Genomic DNA, 24969 nt, shown 5'->3' with positions numbered 1-24969 from the left:
AAATGATAGATGGAGAGACTTGATGAGAAAAAAAAAAAAATGAAACCATCTTTCTTTATGGATGTCCTTTCTTGGCACGTGTATTTTTTTTAATTTTTTTTAAAATTATGGGATCAATAGACTTAGTTGACGAGAGGAGTTTTGTCTCCATTTGACTTTTGACTTTTTTTTTTTTAGTTAATTTTTATTCTCATATGGCAATCCATCGTTCTAATCTATCCAACTTCTATATTTCAAATATTTGAATTAGATAAGATCTAATATACTGGATTGGAACAGAGTTATCAACTCTTCTACGATCAAAATGGATCAAAACAGAATTACCACTTTATAATTGGAACCACATGATCGGAATATTCCTCAGTTGTTGTAACCACTTGATCACCGCGCGACTTCGTTGCGACGAAGATTACTTTTGGTACCAACATGGACCCAGTGGGACTTTGACCGGCAGCCGTTCGTCAGAGCTCCTTTATTGGTATATTCCGTGTGTGTATAAATACGGATCGAAGCTGACATTGGGGGAAGCCGGCTATTGTTGGGCTTTGTGTTGTCAAGAAAGATTGGATTTTTCTCGGTCTGAGAGAGATTGGGAGAGGAGAGTTGGGGACGATGGAGGAGGTGGATCACCTGGCGCACGAGAGGAGCAAGGCGCAGTTCGATGTGGACGCCATGAAGGTCGTCTGGGCCGGATCCAAGCACGCCCTCGACGTCGCCGATCGGATGGCCCGCCTCGTGGCCAGCGATCCCGTGAGCCTCTCCATCGCCTTTTTCTTTTTTCGGTGAATTTAGTTTTTTTTGGGTTTTCGGAGTGATTTAATTTATCCGCATCGGTCTTTTTTTTTATTCAATATTCTGATCGATCTTGATTTTTTTTTTTGATCTCGGTGTTTTTTCGTTGATGAATTATAATGTTTTATTTGGCCTTTTAGGGTCAATTGGGAAAATTTAAATGTAGCCTTTTGTTTGGTGAAATACGATTGATTCTTTGATTTTCTGAAAAAAAATCCGTGTTTTTTTCGTCTTTCTCTGTATAAAATTCGACTTGGGCATTGGATGGGTCTTGTTGCTTCTGGTTGTGTTCTTCTTTTAGTATTATTTCAAAAGATCAAGGATTGTAGATGTGATTGTTTTGTATATTGTAGTGTACACACACACACAAAAAAAAAAAAAACTCGAATTATATTCTTCGGTTTGCTCCTTTTAAGTGTTTTTTAAACACTCATATGAGATTTTATAGGAGATTTTTGTTTCTTTTTGATGGGCTGCAAACTGTGAAAAATTATTAGATTTTTATTCTAGTTTTGAATTGGAATTTAAGGGCCTGGTCTTTTGTGAGATCTTGCTCAAGTGATGCTATTTTGGATATCCAGGTATTTCGTAAGGATAACAGAACGATGCTTGGGCGGAAGGAGTTGTTTAAAAACACCCTGAGAAAAGCTGCCCACGCATGGAAGCGCATCAACGAGCTCCATCTTACTGGTATATATTTTCCCCCCTGGTTTCAGCATTTTGACAGCACGCCACTTTTCTTTTCCTTATAACACTAGTAACTCACATTGAACATTTTCAAAAAATCTTAGGATGTCTCTCTGAAATGATCATCAGCCTAGCTTGTTACATGGGTCCCCCTTCTACATTGTTTTCTATGCGTTAAGGATGGGAGATTGTTAATATATATAGTTATCATGATACATATTTGTAATTTGTGGTTTGATCAATGTCTATTTCTGTTCAATTATTTTTTCAACAGTAGGCAGTTTTATTAGCTCGAACAGGATTTTTTTTTTTCTAGTGTCTGTTGAGTTGCAGAAGATTGGGCAAATCTAGCTTGTTCTTTATCCTTCATTATCTGGATGTCCTATGTTTAAGACAACCTTCCTGCTCTTGTAGTTAATCCATTGATCAAGATGAATTTGGAGTTGGCAGAAAGGGGGACTAGACATGTTCTCTTGCAAATATTTCTTTTTTGGCAAGCGATATGAAATGCTAAAACAGCACAATAAGGTTGAGTATGAGTTATTTTGCTAAGAAAGAGTAAATATTTGTATGTTCTGTTTGCAAAATGGATAATGGGAGGAAAACAATAAAACAAATGATCGCAAGATGATGTTTCAAAGGTATGAGACTTTTTACACTTAAAGTAACAAGACGTTTAGGGAGTGACCAAAAACAGATTACATCAATCAGAATAGTTCAGAACTTCAAATAATACAAAATCAGCAGACTTCATTGGCAATTCACCCTTCAAATTGAAAGCCATTCTTGGGAGACTACCATCTGCAGTGAATTTGTGTTGCCTGACTTGATCAATTCAATGCTTAATATCCTTTTTAACTGGTACCTTTTTGTGTAATATTCAGTGGATTGTGAATTTCTTATTTTGCTTATATTAGTTCAGATGCTTCTTGGAAATGTCCACCAGACAGACATTTTGAAGATTTTCTTTTATGAAATTTATAAATATGATTATGTGCAAGAGGCTCACTAATATCATGTAAAAGGTTAAATATTTTGTTGAGATCTTTGAATGCTCCAGTAACATTTCCTTTTCTCTCCTTCCTTTTTGGTAAATAATTCTCCAGTACAGTTGATTATATGTAATTAAATTTTAAAAAAATAACCCACGTGTGGTTTGTTATGAATATGTATGTCGATAATCATCTAGGGTGTTGAAGATGGAAGAGAAGGCTGTCACGCCCCGAGCCCGAAGCGCGGCAGACGCCGCACACCCACACGGCGGGCCGCACAGGCGTGCAAGGCAGCAGATCATATCAAAGCAGATACAGCTATTCAAAGATGACATAATTATTTAAATTGTTCAAAAGCGAACTTACAAAATTTCAAAATAACATATGCCAACATAATTCAAATGTCCAAACTAAACTAACTAAAATGCCAATAACTGAAGAATCATCCGAAAATCTAACGCACTCCCCAATCCCGTGCGATCAAGCCTCTGGATCTGAAAAATAGAGAAAATAAAATAATGAGCTACACTAGCCCAGTAAGCAACAAAATACCCCAAAGTGGGGTCAGAGCATTATCAGATCAAATACAGGATAATAAAATAAATCATAAATAACATTGTTTTACTATTTTCAAAACTTATTATCATTTTTCCAAAAACTCTGATACCAGAATCTCAACATAATAGGCTACGGCCACGTAACCCAGTGGCATGGGTTGCACAAGGTGCCAAACACCACTATTATTATGCACCGGTGGTACGGTGTCCAAATACCACTATTCTAGTCACCGGTGGTACGGTGTCGAAACCGGTTCCTCACAGATTACAAGTCGACAGGTCCAACGTATAATCCCCATTGGCGGGGCCAGAACAGAACAGATCATAGCCATGCTGAGAATGCATATATATATATAAAAATATATTTCATGGATTTCAGAGCATATAACATGATTTTCAAATAAAATTTAACATGTCTGACCCATTTTACTGAATGCAAAACATATATCAAAACAAAATCAGTTTATTAAATAATTCAGAAATCACACTTGAAGTATTAAGTTACTTACCTCTTCTCGCTTGATTCCTACTTCAGGGAGACGGATCAGGTTCACCTGTTAAAGTTTAATTAATTTCTTGTTAATTTCAGACTAAGCAAAATTCAAAAATAATATTATTGGATATGGCCCAACAGAGCCCAAAGTTGGCCCATAATGGGCATGGCCTGATAGGGCCCATATCGGACTCGGCCCAATGGGCCCGCATAGACTCGGCTAAATAGGGCCCCCATGGTTGGCTTCTAATTGGTTCATTTCTGCAATAAAATTTATTGCAGGGACTAATATTTAATTACAGGGTAATGTTCTATAATAAGACTTGAGTGAGAGGACTAAATAACTATTGTTGGGGACCTTTATGTAATAAGTCTTTCCTATAGGGATCAAATACAAATTACTGAAGATCTTATTTCTGAAATAGCATACTGCCAAGGGCTTAACTGCAAATAATCTGTTTACTGGTCTAATGGGTTTGGGTTTCGGGTCCCGGGTTTCGGGTTCGGGTTCGGATTTCAGTTCAGGTTCAGGTTCAGGTTCGGGTTCGGATTCTCGGGTTTGATCTGGGTTTTGGGTTTGGATTTTTTTTTTTAAACCGGGCCCATGTTGGGCCCACAGTGAACCGGGCCCAGATCGGGCCCACTGTGAACAGGGCCCATGTTTGGCCTTGTTCGGCCCGTAGGGTCATCTTCCTCCCCCATTCCCCCCCATGGCAGGGGAAGACCAAGAGGGAGAGCGGAAGAGGAAGGGGCGGCAGCAGCGGCGGCGGGGTGGCCGGAGGCCACCCCTCAGTCGACGGCCAGCCGGCCACAGTGGCGGCCGGCGGTCGTTGCGGTGGCTGGGTCGAGATCAACCGAGAATGCTCTCGGTTGATGGGGCCAAAACAGATGGAGGAAGAGGGCTTACCGGCGGTGGCAGAGGCGGCGGAGGGATCTCGGCCGAGGGAGGCTCGGTCCGGTGTCAGGCGGCGGCGGCGACGCTTGAACCCAAGGAGATGGGTCTCAGAACAGGGGGTGGCCGCGAGGGGGATCCGAGCGGCGTTCGGTCGGGAGGGTACACCGGTCGGAGAAGAGGAGGAGGGAAGGAAGAAGAGGAGGAGGAGAAGCTCGGGATGCCCTAGGGGAAGGAGTAGATGGGGCTTTATAGCCCCATCGTAACGGTTCTCCGCCGCGAAAATCGCGGCGGTGGGGCGAAATCCACGGCCGCTCGTGCGGCCGTGGGGTGGCCGCGGAATGACCGCGGGGCTGCCGCTTAACGCCTGCGGCGCCCCGCCCTCGCTGCACCCGAAGAAGCCGGAGGGGATCGCATCTCCGATCCCCTGCTCTGGCCCCTTCCAAAAGAGGAAGACGGGGCTGAAGTCGGCCGGGGCTGCCGACTTCAGCCCGTATCTCACAAAGGCTATCAAAAACCATCTCCTAAACTTTAAAGTGACCGTTTAAATAGTTATACGGTGCTTAAACATTTAACTAGTGCTAGTTTAAATTAAGTGGTCATTTGTCCTATTTAGTCATTTAAGCATCTGGTTTAGCATCTAAGTGGTTGTTTTTTCAATCAGCTTAACCATTTAGTTGGTCGTCTTACTAATGATTAAAACATAATACTCTATTATTATTTTATTATATTACATTCTTTTGAATAGTGCATGACTGATTTTTCCCTCTTCTTTTCCTTCAATTTCATCATAATCACCACCATCTTCTTCACGAGCAATAACGATAACTTACAATAGCTTTTAGTTGGATTATTTGATATATTTGTAATTGTGTCAATTAAGATACAAGTTAACTAGGTTATCTAATAGTCCATTTAATCATACAAAACTGTTTAATTGCTTAAGGACGGGATAGTGTTTGACCACTGGTCAACCATCTTGACTACCATCATTAAAGCACTTCATGGCAGTTCCTGTAGCTGCACATTTAGTCCAATTATATTTCTTCTAAGACAATGCACAATTGTCAAAATCTGAGTTGCTTTCATGTTTTTTCGTCCAGTTCACTAAGATTCTTATATTGTTTTCTTCTATTTGTGTATATGTATTTATACCATTGCATTTCTAGTAACTTCTCTGTGATAGTTCTTGTGTCATTTAGAACTTCTATGTTTCTGGAATGGAGGTAGTAAAGCCGTCTATTTCAATGGCTCATGATATTGATCAAGTTTTTTGTTACAGGACATCCAATTTTCCCAGGAAGTTTACTTTTTAACATTAATTGCAAACATTTTTGCTGTCTAACTATTGTCACATGTGACATCAATCCTCTTTTTCTGCACATATCTTCCCTTATTTTATATAGTAATGGTGCATTGTTTTGTTGTAACAGAGGAAGAGGCATCAATGTTAAGATTATTTGTGGATGAACCTTCTTATGTGGATCTGCATTGGGTATGGACCTCTGTGCCTTATAACACTGTTGTGGATAATACTGCCAAAGACTTATGTTGATATATATATATATACACATACATACATATACAGACAGATGACTCATTTTGATGCTATTACAGCTAGACATTTTCTTACAATAGTTAAATTACTGAAAGTTGTTGATGTTATAGCCATTTAAAATTGTCTGCTATTTTTAGGATACTTGGTTAGATAATTAGTATGCTTTAAAACCAACCACTTTACACTGGAATTAGATATTATACTCTGTCCAACGACTTTGAGTTTATGAGACATGTGCCATCTTTCCATACATGATACAATTTGGAGATGTTCATTGCATCACAATGCAAGTAATGGTGATGAACCAGGAGAATCTCTAGGTTTTGAGTAAGCAAGATGACAATGAGTGACTTTACTTTCTTGTTGTGCTTCTTAGCAACTCACGTCCCCCCTTCTTTAATGAAGAAATTTGGGTAATGTATTCTTAAAATTAAGAGAGCACTCATGATTGTTTTAACCCTTAGGCTACAACAAGATAAGGAAAGTGAAATACCACTACTATGAGATATTGTGAAGTTCTTCAAAATGTTTGTTGGTTTATTCTTCTTTTTGGCTTTAATCATAGGCAGTTGAATATCCTCTCTTGAGCTCTTTGCGTTATGCTTGATGTCTATGGTGGATCTTATTAATAGTTGCTCCTGTAATGTTCCTTGAATCAGGGGCAGATCTGACAAAATTGCAACTTAACAATATATCATGAGCTTTATGGAGACAAAAGAAATGCTTGTATATGCCATAATAAGCAATCTGACATTGAGCCCTTTCTATGCCATCAAGTATCATCAGGAGCTGCAATTTCTTGATTCTTCGATCTAAGTGTAGGTGAATTTTGGAAGGCTGCTCTGTTGTGTGAGCTTGTGAAACCAATTAGGCATGCATCTTAATTTTGCAATCCGCCTTCTAGGTTTTCATGACAAATCCTCTTTCTTAAAGTTACTTTTGCCAGAACTTTACTAACAATTCAGAGGGTTGGTCTGGTTGAGAACTGGTTGCAGATTGTTCCCACTTTGATAAACCATGCATTGATTCATAAGCTTGACTCTATCTAGATTGGATAAAGATTATAGGTTATTGCAGAGTTAATCAGAAAAAAACATGTGGAATCTTTTGGAGTATTAAATTGTTGGCAGCCATGTCTCTCTAGGTGCTTGTTGTTAGAAAGATTTGGATTTATTTGATGTGTCCTCTCTTTGTTGAGGTTTTACTTTCACCCCTATCTGCTGGTCACATGTTGGTCCATGTGTCCAAACATATCTGTTTATCACTGGGATCTCTTTTTCTGGGGTGATTAATTTTTACTTGGTCTTTTGTTCTTTTGCTTGGTTTTAGCCTTTTAGGGGTCATTGGACTATTATGTAATCTGATTTAGGCACGAGGTCTTCTCCATGGTAGATCTTATCGTATCATAATTTGGGCCAAATGGATGAATGTAGGTTCTAGATTTATTGTTAATCCATAGGTTTCTTCTGGTGAACCATAACAGGTGAGTCCTCAACCTACTTGAAGGAAAATCTAAGAAAATAGATGGAAGGAGAAAAGATAATAAATATTATTTCTCATAAAACCTGGCTGCCACCTGCTGATGTTCTTTGAGAGTCCCAAGACTTCTGTACTTAGAGGGTTAGGATACTTCCACAGAACCTTTTATGAGGAATAATTAAAAAAGAAAAAGAATAAAAATAAAAATTCAACGGCTTCACTTATGCATAATGATCTTAATTAATGAGAAATGTCATGCTGTTACATGCTGTTTGACAAGCCTCTATATTTTGTTAGAATTGCTCAAATATATTTTGTTGGGGGTCAACTTATATGTTACCCTTTGGTTCATTTGTATTTGTCGTTGTCTTTACATAGAGAATCTTGGTGATTCCCACAAGCAGGCACATAAATCCTGATGGTTAATTCTCTGTACTTTTTTTGAGCCGACTTACATTTTTGTGAATTTCTTTACAGGGCATGTTTGTTCCAGCTATAAAAGGACAAGGAACTGACGAGCAGCAGAAGAAGTGGTTACCGCTGGCCTATAAAATGCAAATAATTGGCTGCTATGCACAGACTGAACTTGGTCATGGTTCCAATGTCCAAGGCCTTGAAACAACTGCAACATTTGATCCCAAATCTGATGAATTTATCATTCACAGTCCTTCTCTAACTTCAAGTAAGGTGAGTGATAGTTGTAATAAGACCTTTTTGGTCTTATACTGATCTTCCTAGGAGTTCAATGTTTGTTTCCTCTCGATCTACTTTAATGGTGCCTAAAGGATTTCTTGCCCCAATACTTATCTCTGCTTGTTTTCCAATTGGTTTTGGAAAAGGATATGTTTATGCTAGTCCATGATAATGACTATGCTGCTCATTAAATGAACATTCTTGCTATGCCTTCTGATGTTCATATATATCATTGCATGAGCAGTGGTGGCCTGGTGGTTTGGGAAAAGTTTCTACACATGCAGCTGTTTATGCTCGTTTGATCACAGATGGAAAGGACCATGGCATACATGGTATTTTGCTCACATCTTGTTTGTTAGATAATGTTCAAGTTGGTTTTCTTTATTCATCGTCTGAAAAATCTTTACTGCCCAGGTTTCATAGTCCAGTTACGAAGTTTGGATGATCACTCACCCCTTCCTGGGATCACCATCGGTGATATTGGAACAAAATTTGGAAATGGTGCATACAACACAATGGATAATGGTGTTCTACAATTTGATCATGTGCGCATACCAAGAAATCAAATGTTGATGAGGTTTGTTTAGCCTCTTCTTTTCTTGTTTTGCCTTTTGATATATCTATATCCTTTTCTTTTATGTTTTTGGTGTTGTAACATAGTCATGATTTTGTAAGTTGGACTCGAAATCCGAGTTTCTTCAATCCTATATGCATGTACTCTTTTATCCAATTGTAAACTCAGCATTTGAAAAAGTGGGGAAGAATATCCATGTAAAAGTATGACTAATTGGAGGGAAAGATTGACATTTCTTTGTAGACATTTGGCTTTCTGAATAATTTCAGTACTGACTGCTGCTTGGCGTTCTGGCCTCGTCTGCTGCCTGAGATCTAATTAAAGTGATCTTAGGTGTTTTGGAAAGTTTGATTTGTATAAATGGAAATTGAAGAAGCTGTAGAAACATTATAGGCATGTAATATGTTTATAATTGTCCCACTAGTTATTATGAAGCCAAAAGAGTTGTTAGCATCTTATCATCAAATTCCCATAACACTTACACTAGGCAAGGAGAAGAAGACAACATTCACTACTAAGGAATGCCAGTGTGAGTTGCTACTCATACCTTTTGGTCTAGGAACAAACTAAGGAATGCCAGCGTGAGTTGCTACTCATACCTTTTGGTCTAGGCAATGTTCCTACCACAATGATATTATGCTTCGACATTCCTGTGCTCTTCTCTCCACTGACGTCACTCATTAATAGCCAGGCTTGGTAACCTTGGTATTAAGATAAACCATCCATGGAGACTGAATAGATTATGGACGTTGACCAGACTATAAATAGAGATCATACAGAGACATGAGCTATAAGTCAGCCAGAAAAGATACAGGCAAAACCTTGGATCAATGGTCATTACTATATCCATCTTTATTTACTAAGACTGCTAAGATTGAAAATGCGGAATCTCCTATTATGCCGTAATTTGAAATTTAAGATGTTTTTATATCATTGCATCTGAATTTATTGTAAGCTGCACATGTACTGTGAAGTGCACTGAACAGTTGGTAACTTGGTACTGTACATATCTTGTAAGCATTGTCCTGTAGAAGGTTTTCATTGGCATTATTGTAATTTGAATACTGTTTGGAGGCCAACAAGCAGCCTCTTGTAAATCTTCTCCATGGCTCCTTTAGTTCTTTACTGAGCTACAGCTGTCCGAGTGCCCTAAAATTACAGATGCAATAGCTCGCTACTCGACTTTAAAAAAAAAAAAAAAGGAAAGCTGGGTTTACATTTTCAACAAATGCTGCAGGGTTTCACAGGTTACAAGGGAGGGAAAGTATTTGCGCTCTGATGTTCCATGGCAACTACTTTATGGGACGATGGTCTATGTGCGTCAAACCATTGTGTCAGATGCTTCTAAAGCGCTGTCTCGAGCTGCTTGTATTGCTGTCAGGTATAGTGCTGTCCGCAGACAATTTGGCTCACAGGATGGTGGTCCAGAGACTCAGGTATTAGCTCCCTGGAAGTTTCCATACAAGTTAATGCTTTATCAAGAATGTAATGAAGTTTATGCACTTAGTTGTATGAATCTAATTTGACCTTTGACATCGTCCTTTTGAACTTCATGCACTACTCTTTATTTGTATATTTCCTAGGAAATGAATTGCTGTTCTCCTCTCCTTCGAAATTTTCTGGATAAAACCTTGTGTCTCATCATTTTTTTTGCCTTGACTAGGCCTTTATTGCATGGCTGATGGATCATGGAATCCCTTAGAATCTGATTCTTTGTTTCTTCAAAAGTTTCTAACATATTTTTTTTACTGAAAATGATATTTTTTGAATTGCATGGAAGATTTTTGCTGGAAAGCTCTGGCAGTAACTTTCAAATCCTGCTTTTCAGGAGACATGACTTACAAAATTGTAAAACTCTAAAGAAATGTTTAGTTACAAAACCCTCGTAATTATGCCAAAGATAGAAACAAATAATAGAAAAAAAAAGCCTGGAAGAGGAGCATCATGTGTAGGAAGGTGTGCATTAAAGGGAGCATCCTTTTAGTTACAAATAGAACCAGAGTTTATCTTAATTACATTTTGATTATACATGTAATACTCTTTATGATAGAATTACCTAGAAACCCTTATTGTAAAGGAAAGACTCGTAGGTTATCACATGCATGAGGCTAAGCTATGTAAAAGTACCACATAATAACCATAAACAGCAAACACTGTCCCATTGCTTCTCATTGTTTTGCAGTTGGTCTAGTGAGTCATCTGCCATTGTTTTCTGTGGATTATGTTACTGTTCAATGATTAGCAGATAGAACATACTGAATTATAAAGAAAAATGGAAACTGTAGCCGCATCAGACCACTGTATCTTTCAACATGTCCTGAATTCTAAACTACAGCTATCTCCAATCAAATTTCTATTTGAACTATAACTGGTTGTAGATATTAAGTTACACTTTGCATGGGGTTTCATGAAGAGTAATTTTCTTTTATTTGTAGCGACATCATCTCTTACATGATCTGCAAGGGTGAGCCTTTGCGGGACAGTAAGTTTGCTCACCATTGTGATCTGGAGGTCATAGTTGCAAAACACAGAAAGAGCCTCTCTGCATACGGGGGTAAGGCGCCGCACATCTGACTCTCCTTGGACCCCACAATGGCGGAAGGCTTGTGCACTCGGCCTCCATATGCCGTACATGATCTGCAAATGTAAACCCTACACTAGAGCTTAGAGAGGGCTTCAGAAGTTTATAAATCAAAATCTACAGTAGCCAGCTCGTTCAAGTTGAATTAAGTCCATAACCTAAACTGAGGTAAAATGTTCAGACTTCAGGTACCTTCTCTTTCTTAGGGCATGAGGTGAATTTCTTGACCTAGAAGGCTAGAAGCCTAGAACCATCTAACTGCTGTCTAATCTTCATGACCGGTAACTCGACCACCTTGCAACATTAAATTGATTTCATAGAATTATGAAAATGGCTGTAACTACTTATAAGAAAACTCAAAAGGCCCTCATCTTTCAAAAATCTAAGCTAGCAGCCTGAGGCTGTTCTCTGCCAATAAGATTTCCAGATTCACCATATATCGAACTTTTAGGTGCTTTATATTATTTGTGTTTTCTTGCTTTCTTAAACTTGTAGATGTTTTATATTATTTGTGTTTTCTTGCTGTCTTTAGCACCAGTGTCTCATGACATGATGAGTTGATGACTTAGGCTGGGTTTTCAAGGACAAAGCAGAAATAAAAAGAGTGTAAGGAGAAAAATTGTTTCTCACAAAAGATTTTCCCATTTAGAACCTATCACATAGTATCTTGGTTGCAGAAGGCTTTGAAAGGAGATCCAGGGATATTCAAGGATTGTAGGCTATAAGTTAGAGACATGGTTTCTGGGTCATGTTTCGTGCAGATTTTTTTTTTTATTTGTAGATAGGCACTGATTTTTTTCTCCCTGAAAAGAGAAAAGAGAAGGATCTGAAGATTTCTAACTTGGTTAGAATTTCTTGAGAATTATAAGAAGATCTAATTTAAGAAATGGATGAGAGGTTTCTTACTAGTCCTGCTAGAAACAATTAAGTTTAGGTTCATATCTGTTATCAAATCTGATGTAGAAGAGTATTTAATTGCTAAATAATGTTTCAAAACTAATATTAATACCAAGAAAACAGAATAGAGGTGGATTCATTACATAAAGGAACAAGAACATATAGGGGGAGGGCAAGGTACGCCATCTCGGTACCGCACTCTGTACCAGTGCCACACTAGCACAGTGTCGGTACGGTATGGAATTTTTTTAGCATACCGAGTATCAGTACGCCATCCGTACCGAATACCGCTACCGAACCGGTACGGTATGGTATGTTCCGTACCGTCTGGTTCGGCCCACTACGTCATATGATGAGGGAGGGGGTGGGGGTAAGTAGGATTGATCATGGTTCGGGATCTATACTGAAGATGTACATCAGGCTTTAATAGAAGTAAAAGAACTAGAAGGGAGAAAGGTAATGAGAGAAGTGAACTGAAATCATTTATGTTCTCCTTTTATTCATTATGTACACCCTTGTATGCATGTAGCATGTTGAGGGCACTTCATCTTCTAAAGCATGTTTGGACAGAAAATGACTGGCTTTGTCTTCAAAGTCATGGGCCTCTCTAGAGCATAAAACAACCTAAATCAAAGCCAGATGCCTGGTTTAGTTATATAATAACCTCTGGCACGTGAGCTTGAATGCACTAGTACAAGCTCTTCCTCCCTGAGTTATGAAACGATGCCGATGAAAAGAAAACAATGGTCTTGGAGATACTTAAATTTAGAATAAACAAATATAATCTTTGTGAATATAAATCTTTGCTTTAAGTAAATTGGTAAGTATGAGGTGATATAAGGTACTTAATCATAAATGTTGGGTGTAATTTATGTAAATACTCATTGGTTTTCAGTAGACAAATTATAAGAGAGAGGACCAACTAGATGAATGCCAAGTAACTGTAATCCAAAAGGCAAAGAAAGGAAAATTTGGACCTAATCTATTTAATTCTTGTTAGATTCTTGTTGCTGATTGGTACTTTCCTTTTCCATTTTACATTTTGAGCTACTAAGAGATGGCACTTGATGTTGTTGTTGGTAATCTGCATTAACTTTCTAGTACAAGCATCATATTATTTGGCTTTTATATCGAGACTTTCTTTATCACAGGTCATTGATTACAAAACTCAGCAAAGCAGGCTCTTCCCATTGCTGGCTTCAGCTTATGCTTTTAGATTTGTGGGTGAGTGGTTGAAATGGCTATATGCAGATGTCACTCAGAGACTACAAGCTAATGATTTTTCAACATTGCCCGAGGCGCATGCATGCACTGCTGGTTTGAAATCCTTAACGACCTCTGCTACAGCTGTGCGTAACTCATTTACTATATGTAGCTAACATTCATGCTGCTTTTGATTCAAGCTGCTTTTGATTCCCACCTCTTTTGCGGTTTCAGTCTCAAACCCTTTCAAGATTTGCCAGAGATTATTTATAATTTACACCATTAGTTAATCTATGGGTTTCTGATCTTGTTTTAAAAAATTTAAGAACATTTAGTTTGTTGGGAAATGTACAGCCCTTTGCATATGGTTCTTTTGACTGGCTAGCCTTAAGGTTTGTGGAATAGTTGATTAGATATATTTCTTCATATATTTAAATAACTTATGAAGATCAACAAGATATTTTCTTTTTTATGAAGAGATAAATTCATTTATCCTTTATGCTTAGCAATCTTGCAAAAGGGTATAGCTTTATACTAGTCTATCTAGGTCAATAAAATGCATCCGATGGTCCATCATTTTTAGTCTGAACTCTGAGGGTTATTCTTGGCGTGTTTTACTAATTGAGCAACCTGAATCAGCTTTATTTCCCTAGTATTTAAATGTTGTGAAGTCCATCGAATCTTCAAGCAATCATATAAGCTTTTTTCATGAGTTTGGTCTTATTGCCTGCTGTTGGTTAACATTTCCAACTGTGCAAAGAAAAAAATTATTTGAAGACCAGAAAACTTCATGACTTTTGAAAGGCTTTATGTTTTGCTCTTGAAGCTGTAAAATGTAGAAGTCAATACTATGATGGCATTGTTAGTTGTTATCATGGAATTGAATGGAGTTGATAATTGCTATGGTAAAACTTAAATTTTTAAGAGGGTGCAGGTTTTCGAACATATGAGGTAAAAATCAGCCCTTTTCTTTTGGTAGAAAAATCAACCCTTTTTGAATAACAACTGTTACATTTTTTTTGCAAGAAATCTATTATTAATATATAATTCTTCAATGTGATGGAAAAATTGTTAATTTATTGAATTATTTGTTGTTTGCAAGAAATATATAATTCCTTGATGACATCTTTGGCCCTACGCTGGTGTTGGGGCTGGGGAGGGAGCTATTAGCAACGTGTTTGGCCATGAGTTACTTAATTGGTTATCCATTCAAAATTTCGAATCATCATGCTTCTTCATTAGACTGCTCTAGGTTTATAAGCATAGAACCTTGACTCAGATTAGGTATATCTTGTTACTTGTCATGATAGAAAGTGTTGACCTGATCTCCTTAATTAGTTTTCTACTAAATCCTGCAACTTGTTTCAATAGTCCCACTGTGATATTGATTGTTTAATTTAGGTTCGTTATATGTCGGAATCTTGATTATAAGTTTTACTTTCTCAACCCTCGGCCCCATAATTAATTTCTACTCAATTTACCAGTGTATTCACCTAGATGGTTGAAGTGGGGAAAAAACATATCGCTTCGCCTTTGTCTTCAAAAACTCAACAAAAATATGAGGGCCTCTTACATGCAAACTGAATGTGCCATGAAGTCTCTAATGGATGAGATTAATTATAATCCATATGGTGATGCTTGAAGCAATTTACACTTTTAGATAGTCCACAAAATCAAGGGCCTATAATGGGATTTGAATTCTGAGGCATAAAAATATTTGGTATCAGGTTATGATGGATGAGAACATGGTTAAACTGTCATGCTTCAAGTTTTCTCTTTTTCTTTTAGCTTTTTAGGCCTTTCATTTTTTCTTATTAAAGATGTTTCCAACTAAAATTATATTGTGCTCAGATCTATGGTTAGATTGTTTTCTCAATAACATGAACAAGTAAATAGGAAAATGTGTTTTGTCTTGTGTTACTTGGACACCTGCATCCAGCTACAAAATTCTCTGTCGAATACGCAATCAGTTGGATACATATTGGACACTTGGATACTTATGAAGTTCTTTTGTAGCCACATTTAAAGATTGCAAGAAAGTTGAGCTCTTTTGTAGCCACACACACACACACACACACACACATATATATATAGTTGTGTAGTGTGTATCCCCCTTTGTTCCAGTCATGCAATAGATGAAATAAATCAAAAAGTGGATTTATATATATACATATATATATGTATATATATGTGTATGTATATATATACATATGCACACACACACACACACACACACACACATATATATATGTATATGTATCTATATATGTGTATATATATACGTATATATATACTTTTATATGTATCTATATATATACGGTGTATGTATGTATGTCTGTGTATATATGTATGTATCTATATATATATTTATATGTATATATGTATGTATGTTCATGGATAAATATCAAGATTCCATTCTTATATTCGTGCCCATGCAACACTGTGTTTGTCCTTTTTATAAAAGTAGTCTACAAAGCTTGCTGCATGTTAACATTTTAAAAAATATGAAAAGTTTGATACCGGTGAAATCTTGAAGCGTAATGTGACCACCACCATGTGCTGAAATATAGTATGCTGTAAACAAAGTCCTAACAAACTGACCTCCAACACAGTTACACAGAATTCCATAATCTCCACAGTACCTGCTTTGGATACAAAAGCTCCAGTTCACTGATTCTTGCTATCCGATGCATAATAGATGCCATAGAAAGATGTCCACCATCGAATGCAAAACCACAACACTGATAATATATATATTATCACTTTGTCAATGAGCTTACTACTGTCTTGTCTTGTGGATTTGTGTGTTAAGAATTAAATATATATGTGTTACAAGACAATAGTTACACAGGTAGTAAGCTCATTGACATTCAATTACGAGGAAGAACAAGTATATAGCTTTCCTATGAACATTCTGCAAGGACCGAGAAATGGGAGGTTACAATTGTCTCCTGTCATGGGTCTCTTGTGTGCATGTGCAGATTAAATGATGTTTCATTGCATCAATGATGGTTGTACTGCATACATGGAGCAAGTTCATCAGTGAAGATGATCTACATAAATTTTATATTCAAATACTAGAAAATAAGATATAGGAACAACCACAGACTGGTGAAGGACGATGGTGGCATGCATGTTAGTCTAAAGTGGCTTGTTAAGATTTAGGGGTCCCACTAATCACTCTGAATATAGAGGGTTCAACTCTGGTTAAAGATATGTGCCATTAGAGTTTCAGATTTCTTTTTTACAATCGGTCAACTTGATATCAAGACTATCAAATGGTATTGCATTCTTGACCAAGGCAGCATTGAACAAGAGGAGCTTGTCATGAGACATAAAACACATATTGTTGTCAATCTATTTTAAGAAAAGGGCCTGAGTTGCTCACACAAGAGGGGAGCAAGTTCTACTACATGGTTCCTTTAGAGTTGGAAAGAGATTTAATGAAGAGGAAAAAAGTCAAGTTGCATATAGAAACTTTATTTTCTCCAAGCTAAAAAACCAAAGTAAAACAGCAATTACCATTGTTACATCTTCTATCAAAGTATTGTTATATGCACACTTGATGAAGTTAGAACCTCTTTGCTTATTCTCATTCATCCTCTGCTCTCTGTGCTGTATTTATCTGCTTAATTTCTCTCTGGTTTTATGTATTTTCTTGGCCCTAGATATGTATCTTAACCTTTTTATTTTTATTGCAGGATGGCATCGAAGAATGCCGAAAACTATGTGGTGGTCATGGTTATTTGTGTAGCAGTGGGCTTCCTGAGTTGTTTGCAGTATATGTTCCTGCCTGCACGTATGAAGGAGATAATGTTGTTTTACTTTTGCAGGTCAGGGTATTATTTCCTTTTTTTTAGAGTTTTCATATTTGAACAATTCATATACTTGGTGTGATTTCTTTACTCTGTTTTAAAAGGTTACATATTTTTATAAGATAGTAGTCAGCTAAGATTCTCTACCCTAAACTTTCTGATTTTTTGCTTTCTCTGAGACATAAAAGGGGTAAAGATCAACCTGCTTAATTTTATGCTACATAAAGAGTTGATCCTTTGCAATCTTGGTACTGATGTTTATTTTATAGATAATAGTCCAATTATGTGACTATCTTATCAAATGACCATGATCACGTCTTCAAGTAGTGGACTGTGCTGGTCTGGTGCTGGCCAGTACATAATATGCCAGACCAATATTGGCATTAATGCAGGGTTGGCATGACACCCTTTATTTTTATTTTTTTAAGTTAAAAGGATTTTTTAAATTTTTGAGTCTTTAATATTCGTTGTGTAGTGGAATGGCTCGACATGTGCCATGTTGACTAGTGACCGACACTCCCACCAGCACCAATACTTGAAACCTTGTTATCACAATATTATGCACTAGGAGAAGTTGATCTTTTATTGTTGAGTGCAACTGACTTAGCAAAAAAAGGATAGAAGATATTGTGATAGGGTTACTAAGTTTTTAAGTAACATAAATTGTTTCATTGATGATACTTTGATTCCGTATATTTTTCAAAATAATCATGACCCTTCAACTGGCAAGTCAAAACTTGTCTTTGCCTATTGTTTCGACAAAACCCAACTTCATTGTCAATGCTAGTCATAAGCCTGATTAAAGGCGGAGGATTGTTGTTAGCTAGGTAGATGATAGTGAAGAACGCGTTAATTTATGAAATACTATTCCTAGATGATATAGATGAAAATTAATCTTCTTGGCTGATAACCAAGGTGATAATGGCTCATTTTCAATTAATCAAACAAGACTGACTTTGATTTTCTGGGATTACATATGTTGTTCTTATTTTTTCAACTTAAATTACATCATTTATCTACTCATACTTGATGACCAGTATAACATTTGCATTTATTTTCACCTATGAAAATATGATGCGGGACAGTTACCTAAAAATTGATGAGGTCTTGTTTTTATTGACATCAAGGCCTTTTCCCATCTATTGAAGGCTCACATAAAAAATATGTTTTGATTGATGTCTTTTCAAGAACCATATCCCTTGCGATCATCAGCTTTCTCAAATCCTTAACTTTAATATGCATGCATATTCTTGTAGCCACCCTAGAAATGTGTTGAAGACTTAAACACGCGTGCGCACACAGGAAAAAAGAAACTAAAATTTTGCCCACCCTTGAGACCTATATTCTTGTTGCAACATATTTGCCAATAAACAAACTCCATACTAACTTAGTCTATGATCAGAAGATCCTTTCAATTGGCCAGAATCCCTTATTTGAATGAAAATAAATCTTGTGGAATATTTGACAATACATTTCGTACCTTGCTAAAAAACCGATCCTTGTTTACGCACCACACATTATTTGACCAGATTAAATTTCCATCTCGATATATTCCTTAAAAAATGTGATCCATGCTGATTCTTCCCCCAACTAATAAAGAGATCTTAGAGGGACTGCCACATATGAAATTGAGCATAATTTTGCAAAGAACCGCCCTACTTGTTTCTTGAGAGGAAATGGGAAACATACTTAACATCATTTGATTGAATGGTTGCCTCAGCTCCTAGTTTGAAGAAAACCTCCCCTTCAATTGGCCTTTTTTCACAAAAAGCATATGTGAGATAGCGAATCAAGTTTTTTCCTAAGATTTCGAATAGCTATCCCAAATTCAGGTTGTTTATATTTTGCTTCTTCCTAGGAGAAAGACAAGCTACCCGGAGATCGGATGGGCTATTGGCGACGGTCGGTCTATCGATGTGCTGGAGGATAGGTGGGTGACTGAGGTGCCGCTTTGCTGTATGCCGACCATGGTGGATACGACGAGATTAGCAGGATGGAGGGTCAGCGATCTATTGGATGATGAGGGGGGTCGATGGAGGGAGGAGTTGGTCCGGGAGGTATTTGGGGAGCAGTTGGCGGAGTTGGTCTTGGCCCGAGCGGCCCCTACTGGGGGGGAGACGGATAGGCTAGTATGGATATCGACGGGGCAGTCACGAGTGCGAGCTAGAGACCTTCATGGATTGATCAGCAGGGAGCCAGCTCGACAGATTGAGGGTCGGTGGATATGGAGGATGCGGGTTCATCCGCAAGTGGCACTCTTCATCTGGAAGGTGGCTTGGGGCTGCCTTCCGACTAGGAGTTTGTTAGCTCGGCGTGGTACGAGAATCTCTCAATGTTGTGAGGAGTGTGCAGATATCGAGGAGACTATGGAGCATGTTCTTTTGCAGTGCCCTAGGGCCCGAGAGATATGGAGGAGATCACCGGTTCCGTTACCGGCCTCGGTGGCTTCAACGCAGGACCTGATCCATCTGGTGAGAGGTTCCATGCGGTGTCCTAGATCTGTTGAGGCAGGAATTTTTGTGGCGTACCTGTCCTACCATATATGGTTGGATAGGAATGCCGACCTATTTGAGGGAAGGAGGTCGCCCTCGAGGATGGTGGTAGACCGGGCGATGCTGCTTGCGAGGGAGGTTATTGGGGCGGCTGCGGTAGTCACTTCTGGGTTGGTTAGGGACATCTGGGGTGCTCATCACGCTGTTTCAGCGCCACGATTTGTCCTTGTTTTTTGGGCACCCCCACCCCTTGGCTATCTCAAAGTGAACTTTGACGGCAGCAGGTCTGTGAACGGTATGTGTGGAGGGGTCGGATTTGTGATCAGGGACCATCTCGGTAGGATGATAGTAGCAGGAGGGCGGCGCACGCCAGGGCTTACAGTGGTTGGAGCAGAGTTGCAGGCAGCCTGAGAGGGTATATCCTATGAGAGGCAGGTATTCGGGACCGAGCGGGTGCACCTCGAGGGTGATTCATCGGTGGTGATTGATTGGGTTTAGGGAGTGGATCAGTTTGGGGATGGCCACCCCCTCATCCGAGAGTCCCGCAGGATGACTCAGATGATAGCTGACTTTCAGGCGGTACATGTGTTTAGGGAGACGAACCGGGTAGCAGACTGGGTCGCCTCCTTTGTCGCCCGACATTCCGGTGGTTTGCTTTGGACATCTGCATCAGACGTCCCTCCACAGTTGTACTTTTTACTTCCTGTGATTTGGAAGGCTGTACTCACATTCGAGATATATGAGATGAGTAGCCGTTTTTACCAAAAAAAAAAAAAAGAAGACAATCAAACAATTTCCGGTCATGGTCCTTGTGGATCAGATCATCCATATAAGATATATTCTTCATGTAATTTTTTAGTCAAATGTTATTGGAACATTTATATGGTGTTCTCTGTAGAAAATTTTGGTCTACCACCATTCAGTTGAATTTACACAAGGAGTGCCTCATTATGTTGTCAAAATTAGGGTTGAAATCATAAATCATAAAGAGGTTTAGATTGGATCTAATTGTAGGTTGAATTACGGATCATAAGATATTATCTGATTTCTTTTGAAAATTTTTTGGAATATAAAAGAAATGTGAATTAAGAATAAAGGGCATACATATAAACATTTTGTTTCCGCCATCAGAAGCCCATATCTATCATATCTAATGAAATAAACATCACATCTGTTATTCAAGATATTTTCAACAACCTATCAATTCAGTTATATTTTAGTTGGAACTTTTAATTTAAAAAAAAATAACACAATGACATAAAACTAAGAAAATTTGTCTTTTTTTTTGCTCGATGAACTCGAAAATTACTTTACTTTTTAAAAGTTAAAACTCTAATGGACTTGCTAATTTTACATGCTTAAGTTTGAGGCTTATTAGTGATAAATAAGTAACTCCAAAGCCATGCAGTCAAGTAAAAAATGGATTTCTGTGTGGTTTAACACTTAAATAACATGAGCATTAGTTGGATCTTATGACCCAAAGGATTGCACAAATTATAATACAAATCTAGACCTCATGATAGTAACAGGTCCTGATCAAAGGATGAGATCCAGCTAGTCTATGGCCATTTTGTTGCAGATTGTAAGATTCATATCATGAATCATATGCATTTAATAACAGCATGCCCCACATTTGCAAATGACTGCACAAGTGGGCTACCTCCTTTATAAAAATGATACACAATCAAGTCCTTAGAAAATTATGGATATTTAGTGATCCCTCTTTCTCTCTCAGAGCTTCTGAGCTACAAACACTTTGTTGGTTTACAATTCATGTTTTCTCCTTAGCTGTCAGCCAATACAATCCAAACTGATCCTTTTGATGATTTGCAGGTTGCAAGGTTTCTTATGAAGACTGTTTCTCAGCTTGGGTCAGGAACACAGCCTGTCGGAACCACAGCATATATGGGGAGAGCACAGCACTTAATGCAGTGCAAGTGTGATGTTCGTGGAGGTAGATCTTACTGCAAAATTTAACATATTCTGATATACTTAAAACTGAGAAATTTATTGGTAAATATAAGTGCATTGGGAGTTTGAGATGTCGATTGCTTGTGAAACTTAGCTTACTTTTACATTGTAGATGACTACTTTATGTCCAGATTTTATAAGTTACACCTAGTAGCACTTTTAACCTTTAATTTTGCTGTCTTGTTGTGCAGCTGAGGACTGGCTGAAGCCTTCTGTCATACTGGAAGCATTTGAAGCTAGAGCTGTTAGGCTTGCTGTAAATTGTGCCCAAAATATAAGCAAGGCAGCAAGCCCAGAAGAAGGTCTTTACATTCTCTATGCTTTTGAATTTTCTGGTCAAATCTACGTTTCAGTCAGTTTTCTTTCTTTAATATTTTATGCCATCACATAGGTCCTAGAATTAATAATGAATGATGGTGTCAAAAAACAGTACAAGATATTGGATTTTGTTTATTGCAGATGCATGTGGTGTTCCCAGCATTTTTGGTGAAGTTGCTTGATGCAGGGTAGCAGAATCTAGAAAGATGGGGATAACTAGAATTTAACATTTCCCTTATATCATTTCTTCCACTGGAGAAATAAATAGCTAGTTTCCTACTTCTGTGTCGAATGTTGCTTCTTTCCCCAGTGTCTCAACTATGATCTACAAAAGAAAATCCCAAATATGAGCACATGCAATAGTTCCATGGCTCTTCTTTTTCAAGTTGCCATGCTACAATTTCACATTCTTTTATTGACATCATTTAATATATGCAGGTTTTTCTGAACTCTCTGCTGATTTATTGGAAGCTGCGGTTGCACACTGCCAATTGATTATTGTATCAAAGTAAGTGTTTCCTCCACCTTTTCCAAAGACCTAATACCAAGATTCACAATCTCAATACCAGACCCAATTCCGATACCATGCTGATACAGCATCAGTACGCTCGGTACAACGATTAGTTCAACATACCGAGACTCGGTATATCCCCTGTAGCAACTCTTGGTTCGATACCAGTATGGTATAGTATACCCGATACAGGTTGGTATTTACTGGTATGGCGAGCATTGCTTAATACAAATAGTATAGATATAGTGTGGAAATCTTTTTTCGACAAGATCAAGATGGGCATGATTTGGTAATAGGGGCCTTCAAAAGCCCCAATAATTGAGTGGCTTGGGCTTAATGCTATACATAGTGTTAGCAAGCACCGCCAAACTCGTACCTTAAGCATTAAAGAAAACTGTGCCTCTACTGGTTCTTCTATCTTGCTGTAATCATCAGGTCATAATGCCTGTTATTTCATGGCTATATATCTATTTCAGGTTCATTGAGAAGGTCCAACAAGACATACCAGGACATGGAGTCAAAGGACAACTACAGTTTCTCTGCAACATCTATGCACTCTCTGTGCTTCACAAGCATCTCGGTGATTTCCTTGCAACTGGGTGCATCACATCCAAGCAAGCTTCCCTGGCCAATGATCAGCTCCGGTCTCTTTATTCCCAGGTCAGCTTAGTAATTTTGCAAAAGTTTTCCAAATTGTTCTTGGAATTTTTCCTTGAGAAATATATTAAATACTAAGTCATGGTGCCTTGCAGATCCGGCCTAATGCTGTTGCACTTGTTGATGCATTCAACTACACCAATCACTACTTGGGGTCTGTTCTTGGTCGCTATGATGGGAATGTGTATCCGAACCTCTATGAAGAGGCTTGGAAGGACCCGCTCAATGACTCAGTTGTGCCTGATGGATACCGTGAATACATTCAGCCTGTGCTTAAGCAAAAGTTTAGGGCATCAAGGCTGTGAAGGTGCATTCTCAATCAACTGAAGTTTGTCATGTCTATCTAAGAGTCAGCAATAGTGACTAATTATAAATACTCCTGATGGCCAACTTGGGAAATCAATAAAGTTCAGGAATGAGTCCTTGGATGAAAATGTAGCTGATATTGGTATTGATATGATATCTGTTTGGAGCCATGATGGCACACATTGGTTGAACCATTTTCGTTACAAATTACAGGAGGTTTGTGGTTGGTTAGGTAAGTCGAAATTTTCATTGGATTAGCAAGTTTTTTATGAGATCAGTTCCTCGTGGATCATATTAGATGCTTCTGGTTCATCTTCAACTGTAGTCTAAATGAAGCATAGTTTGAATGCGATGTCGCTGACTACTATTATTGTCAGGAAGGAAATCTAAAATGAGTCAACTTTAAGCTTCCCGGTAATCTATTATTGCATACCAGTATCATCAGCACGACCACCCTAAGCAGTGCTCTTGTGGCTTGTGATATTTTCTGTTTGATGCTTATGTTGATACGTGGTCATTCCATTAAATGACTGAATGGTTGGAAGTCTCGTCATAAGAACGTTAAGAATTGTAGGCAATACTTGTTCATCTCTAAAATTGCCTAGTTAGGTTCCAAAGCTAGAACAATAAGTTGAGGTCAACATCTTCACTTTTTGTGAATCCTGCAATTTAAATGGTAATGACGGAGTTCATTGAAGGTTCTTTCAAATGAATAGAATCAGAAAGTTTGTTCCTATGAGCAAATAAGGGGAAAGTAAGATCAAGGATGTTTTTCACTGTGAGTCTTGTTCATGATGGCAAACTTAATGACTCGTTCTTCTGTAAGTCTGGATAATCTGCTGTCAATCTTGGTAGAATGCTACAAGTGGGAATTGTCTGTTCATGCAGAGGAGTCTCTGAAATTTAACTTTTCAGCATTATGTTAACTACTGAGAGAAGCTCTTAAGCTTTTTATCACAAGCAAGAAAGGTTGTTTATGTGAGAACAGGCCCCAAAAAAAGCTGAAGCCGGCAGGACTAGTCCTGCACCCCCCCCCCCCCCCCCCCCCCCTCCAAAAAATAAAATAAAATAAAATAAAATATAGAACAGAGGATCGTGATCTCTGCTCGTGCGTTACGGAGGCGGAGACGCCGCGGCCTCTTGAATGGCCTCCGATCCCGCTCAACCGTCGCGAGCATTACGATGGTGAGCGAGCCACGGCCAATTCGAAGACCGCCTATTATTAATTAAAAAAAAGAAAGAAAGAACCCGAAAGGATCACCAGTCCGGGACCCCTCCCCTCACGGTTTCTCTTTCCCCTTCTTCCTTCAGGGTTAGGGTTTCCTGAACCCACGTTGGTGTCGCCGGAGATGGTGCTCGCAGCTTCCCCGGAGCTAGGTAAGCCCTTGATCATGTTATTTTTCCTACTTTCCTCTTCCCTGTTTCTGAAATGAAACAACGGAGGGACTCCACGGCTCTCGGCCGCAGCCGCTGCCAGCTCTCGAACGGGGGCTGCAGTCAG

At 38.4% G+C, this 24969-nt stretch overlaps 1 protein-coding gene across 1 annotated transcript; it reads left to right on the top strand.

The window, feature by feature from the left end:
* The first annotated feature begins 264 nt into the window (after positions 1 to 264).
* LOC120104428 (peroxisomal acyl-coenzyme A oxidase 1-like) lies at positions 265 to 23659 on the top strand. Its single transcript, XM_039115583.3, has 14 exons — positions 265 to 750; positions 1374 to 1482; positions 5847 to 5908; positions 7928 to 8137; positions 8388 to 8475; positions 8558 to 8720; positions 9955 to 10153; positions 13347 to 13544; positions 17100 to 17231; positions 21539 to 21659; positions 21868 to 21978; positions 22433 to 22502; positions 22982 to 23165; positions 23258 to 23659. Exons 1-14 carry the CDS (start codon positions 613 to 615, stop codon positions 23465 to 23467), a joined length of 1995 nt encoding a protein of 664 aa, XP_038971511.3. The 5' UTR covers positions 265 to 612; the 3' UTR covers positions 23468 to 23659.
* The last annotated feature ends 1310 nt before the right edge of the window (positions 23660 to 24969 follow it).

The sequence above is a fragment of the Phoenix dactylifera genome, chromosome 10, assembly GCF_051530095.1.
Source record: "Phoenix dactylifera cultivar Ajwa chromosome 10, Ajwa_hap1_PhDact_Kaust_v1.1, whole genome shotgun sequence".
Lineage (NCBI taxonomy): Eukaryota > Viridiplantae > Streptophyta > Magnoliopsida > Arecales > Arecaceae > Phoenix > Phoenix dactylifera.
The sequence above is the reverse complement of the archived record's forward strand: the minus strand, read 5'-3'. Positions and strand labels throughout refer to the sequence as shown.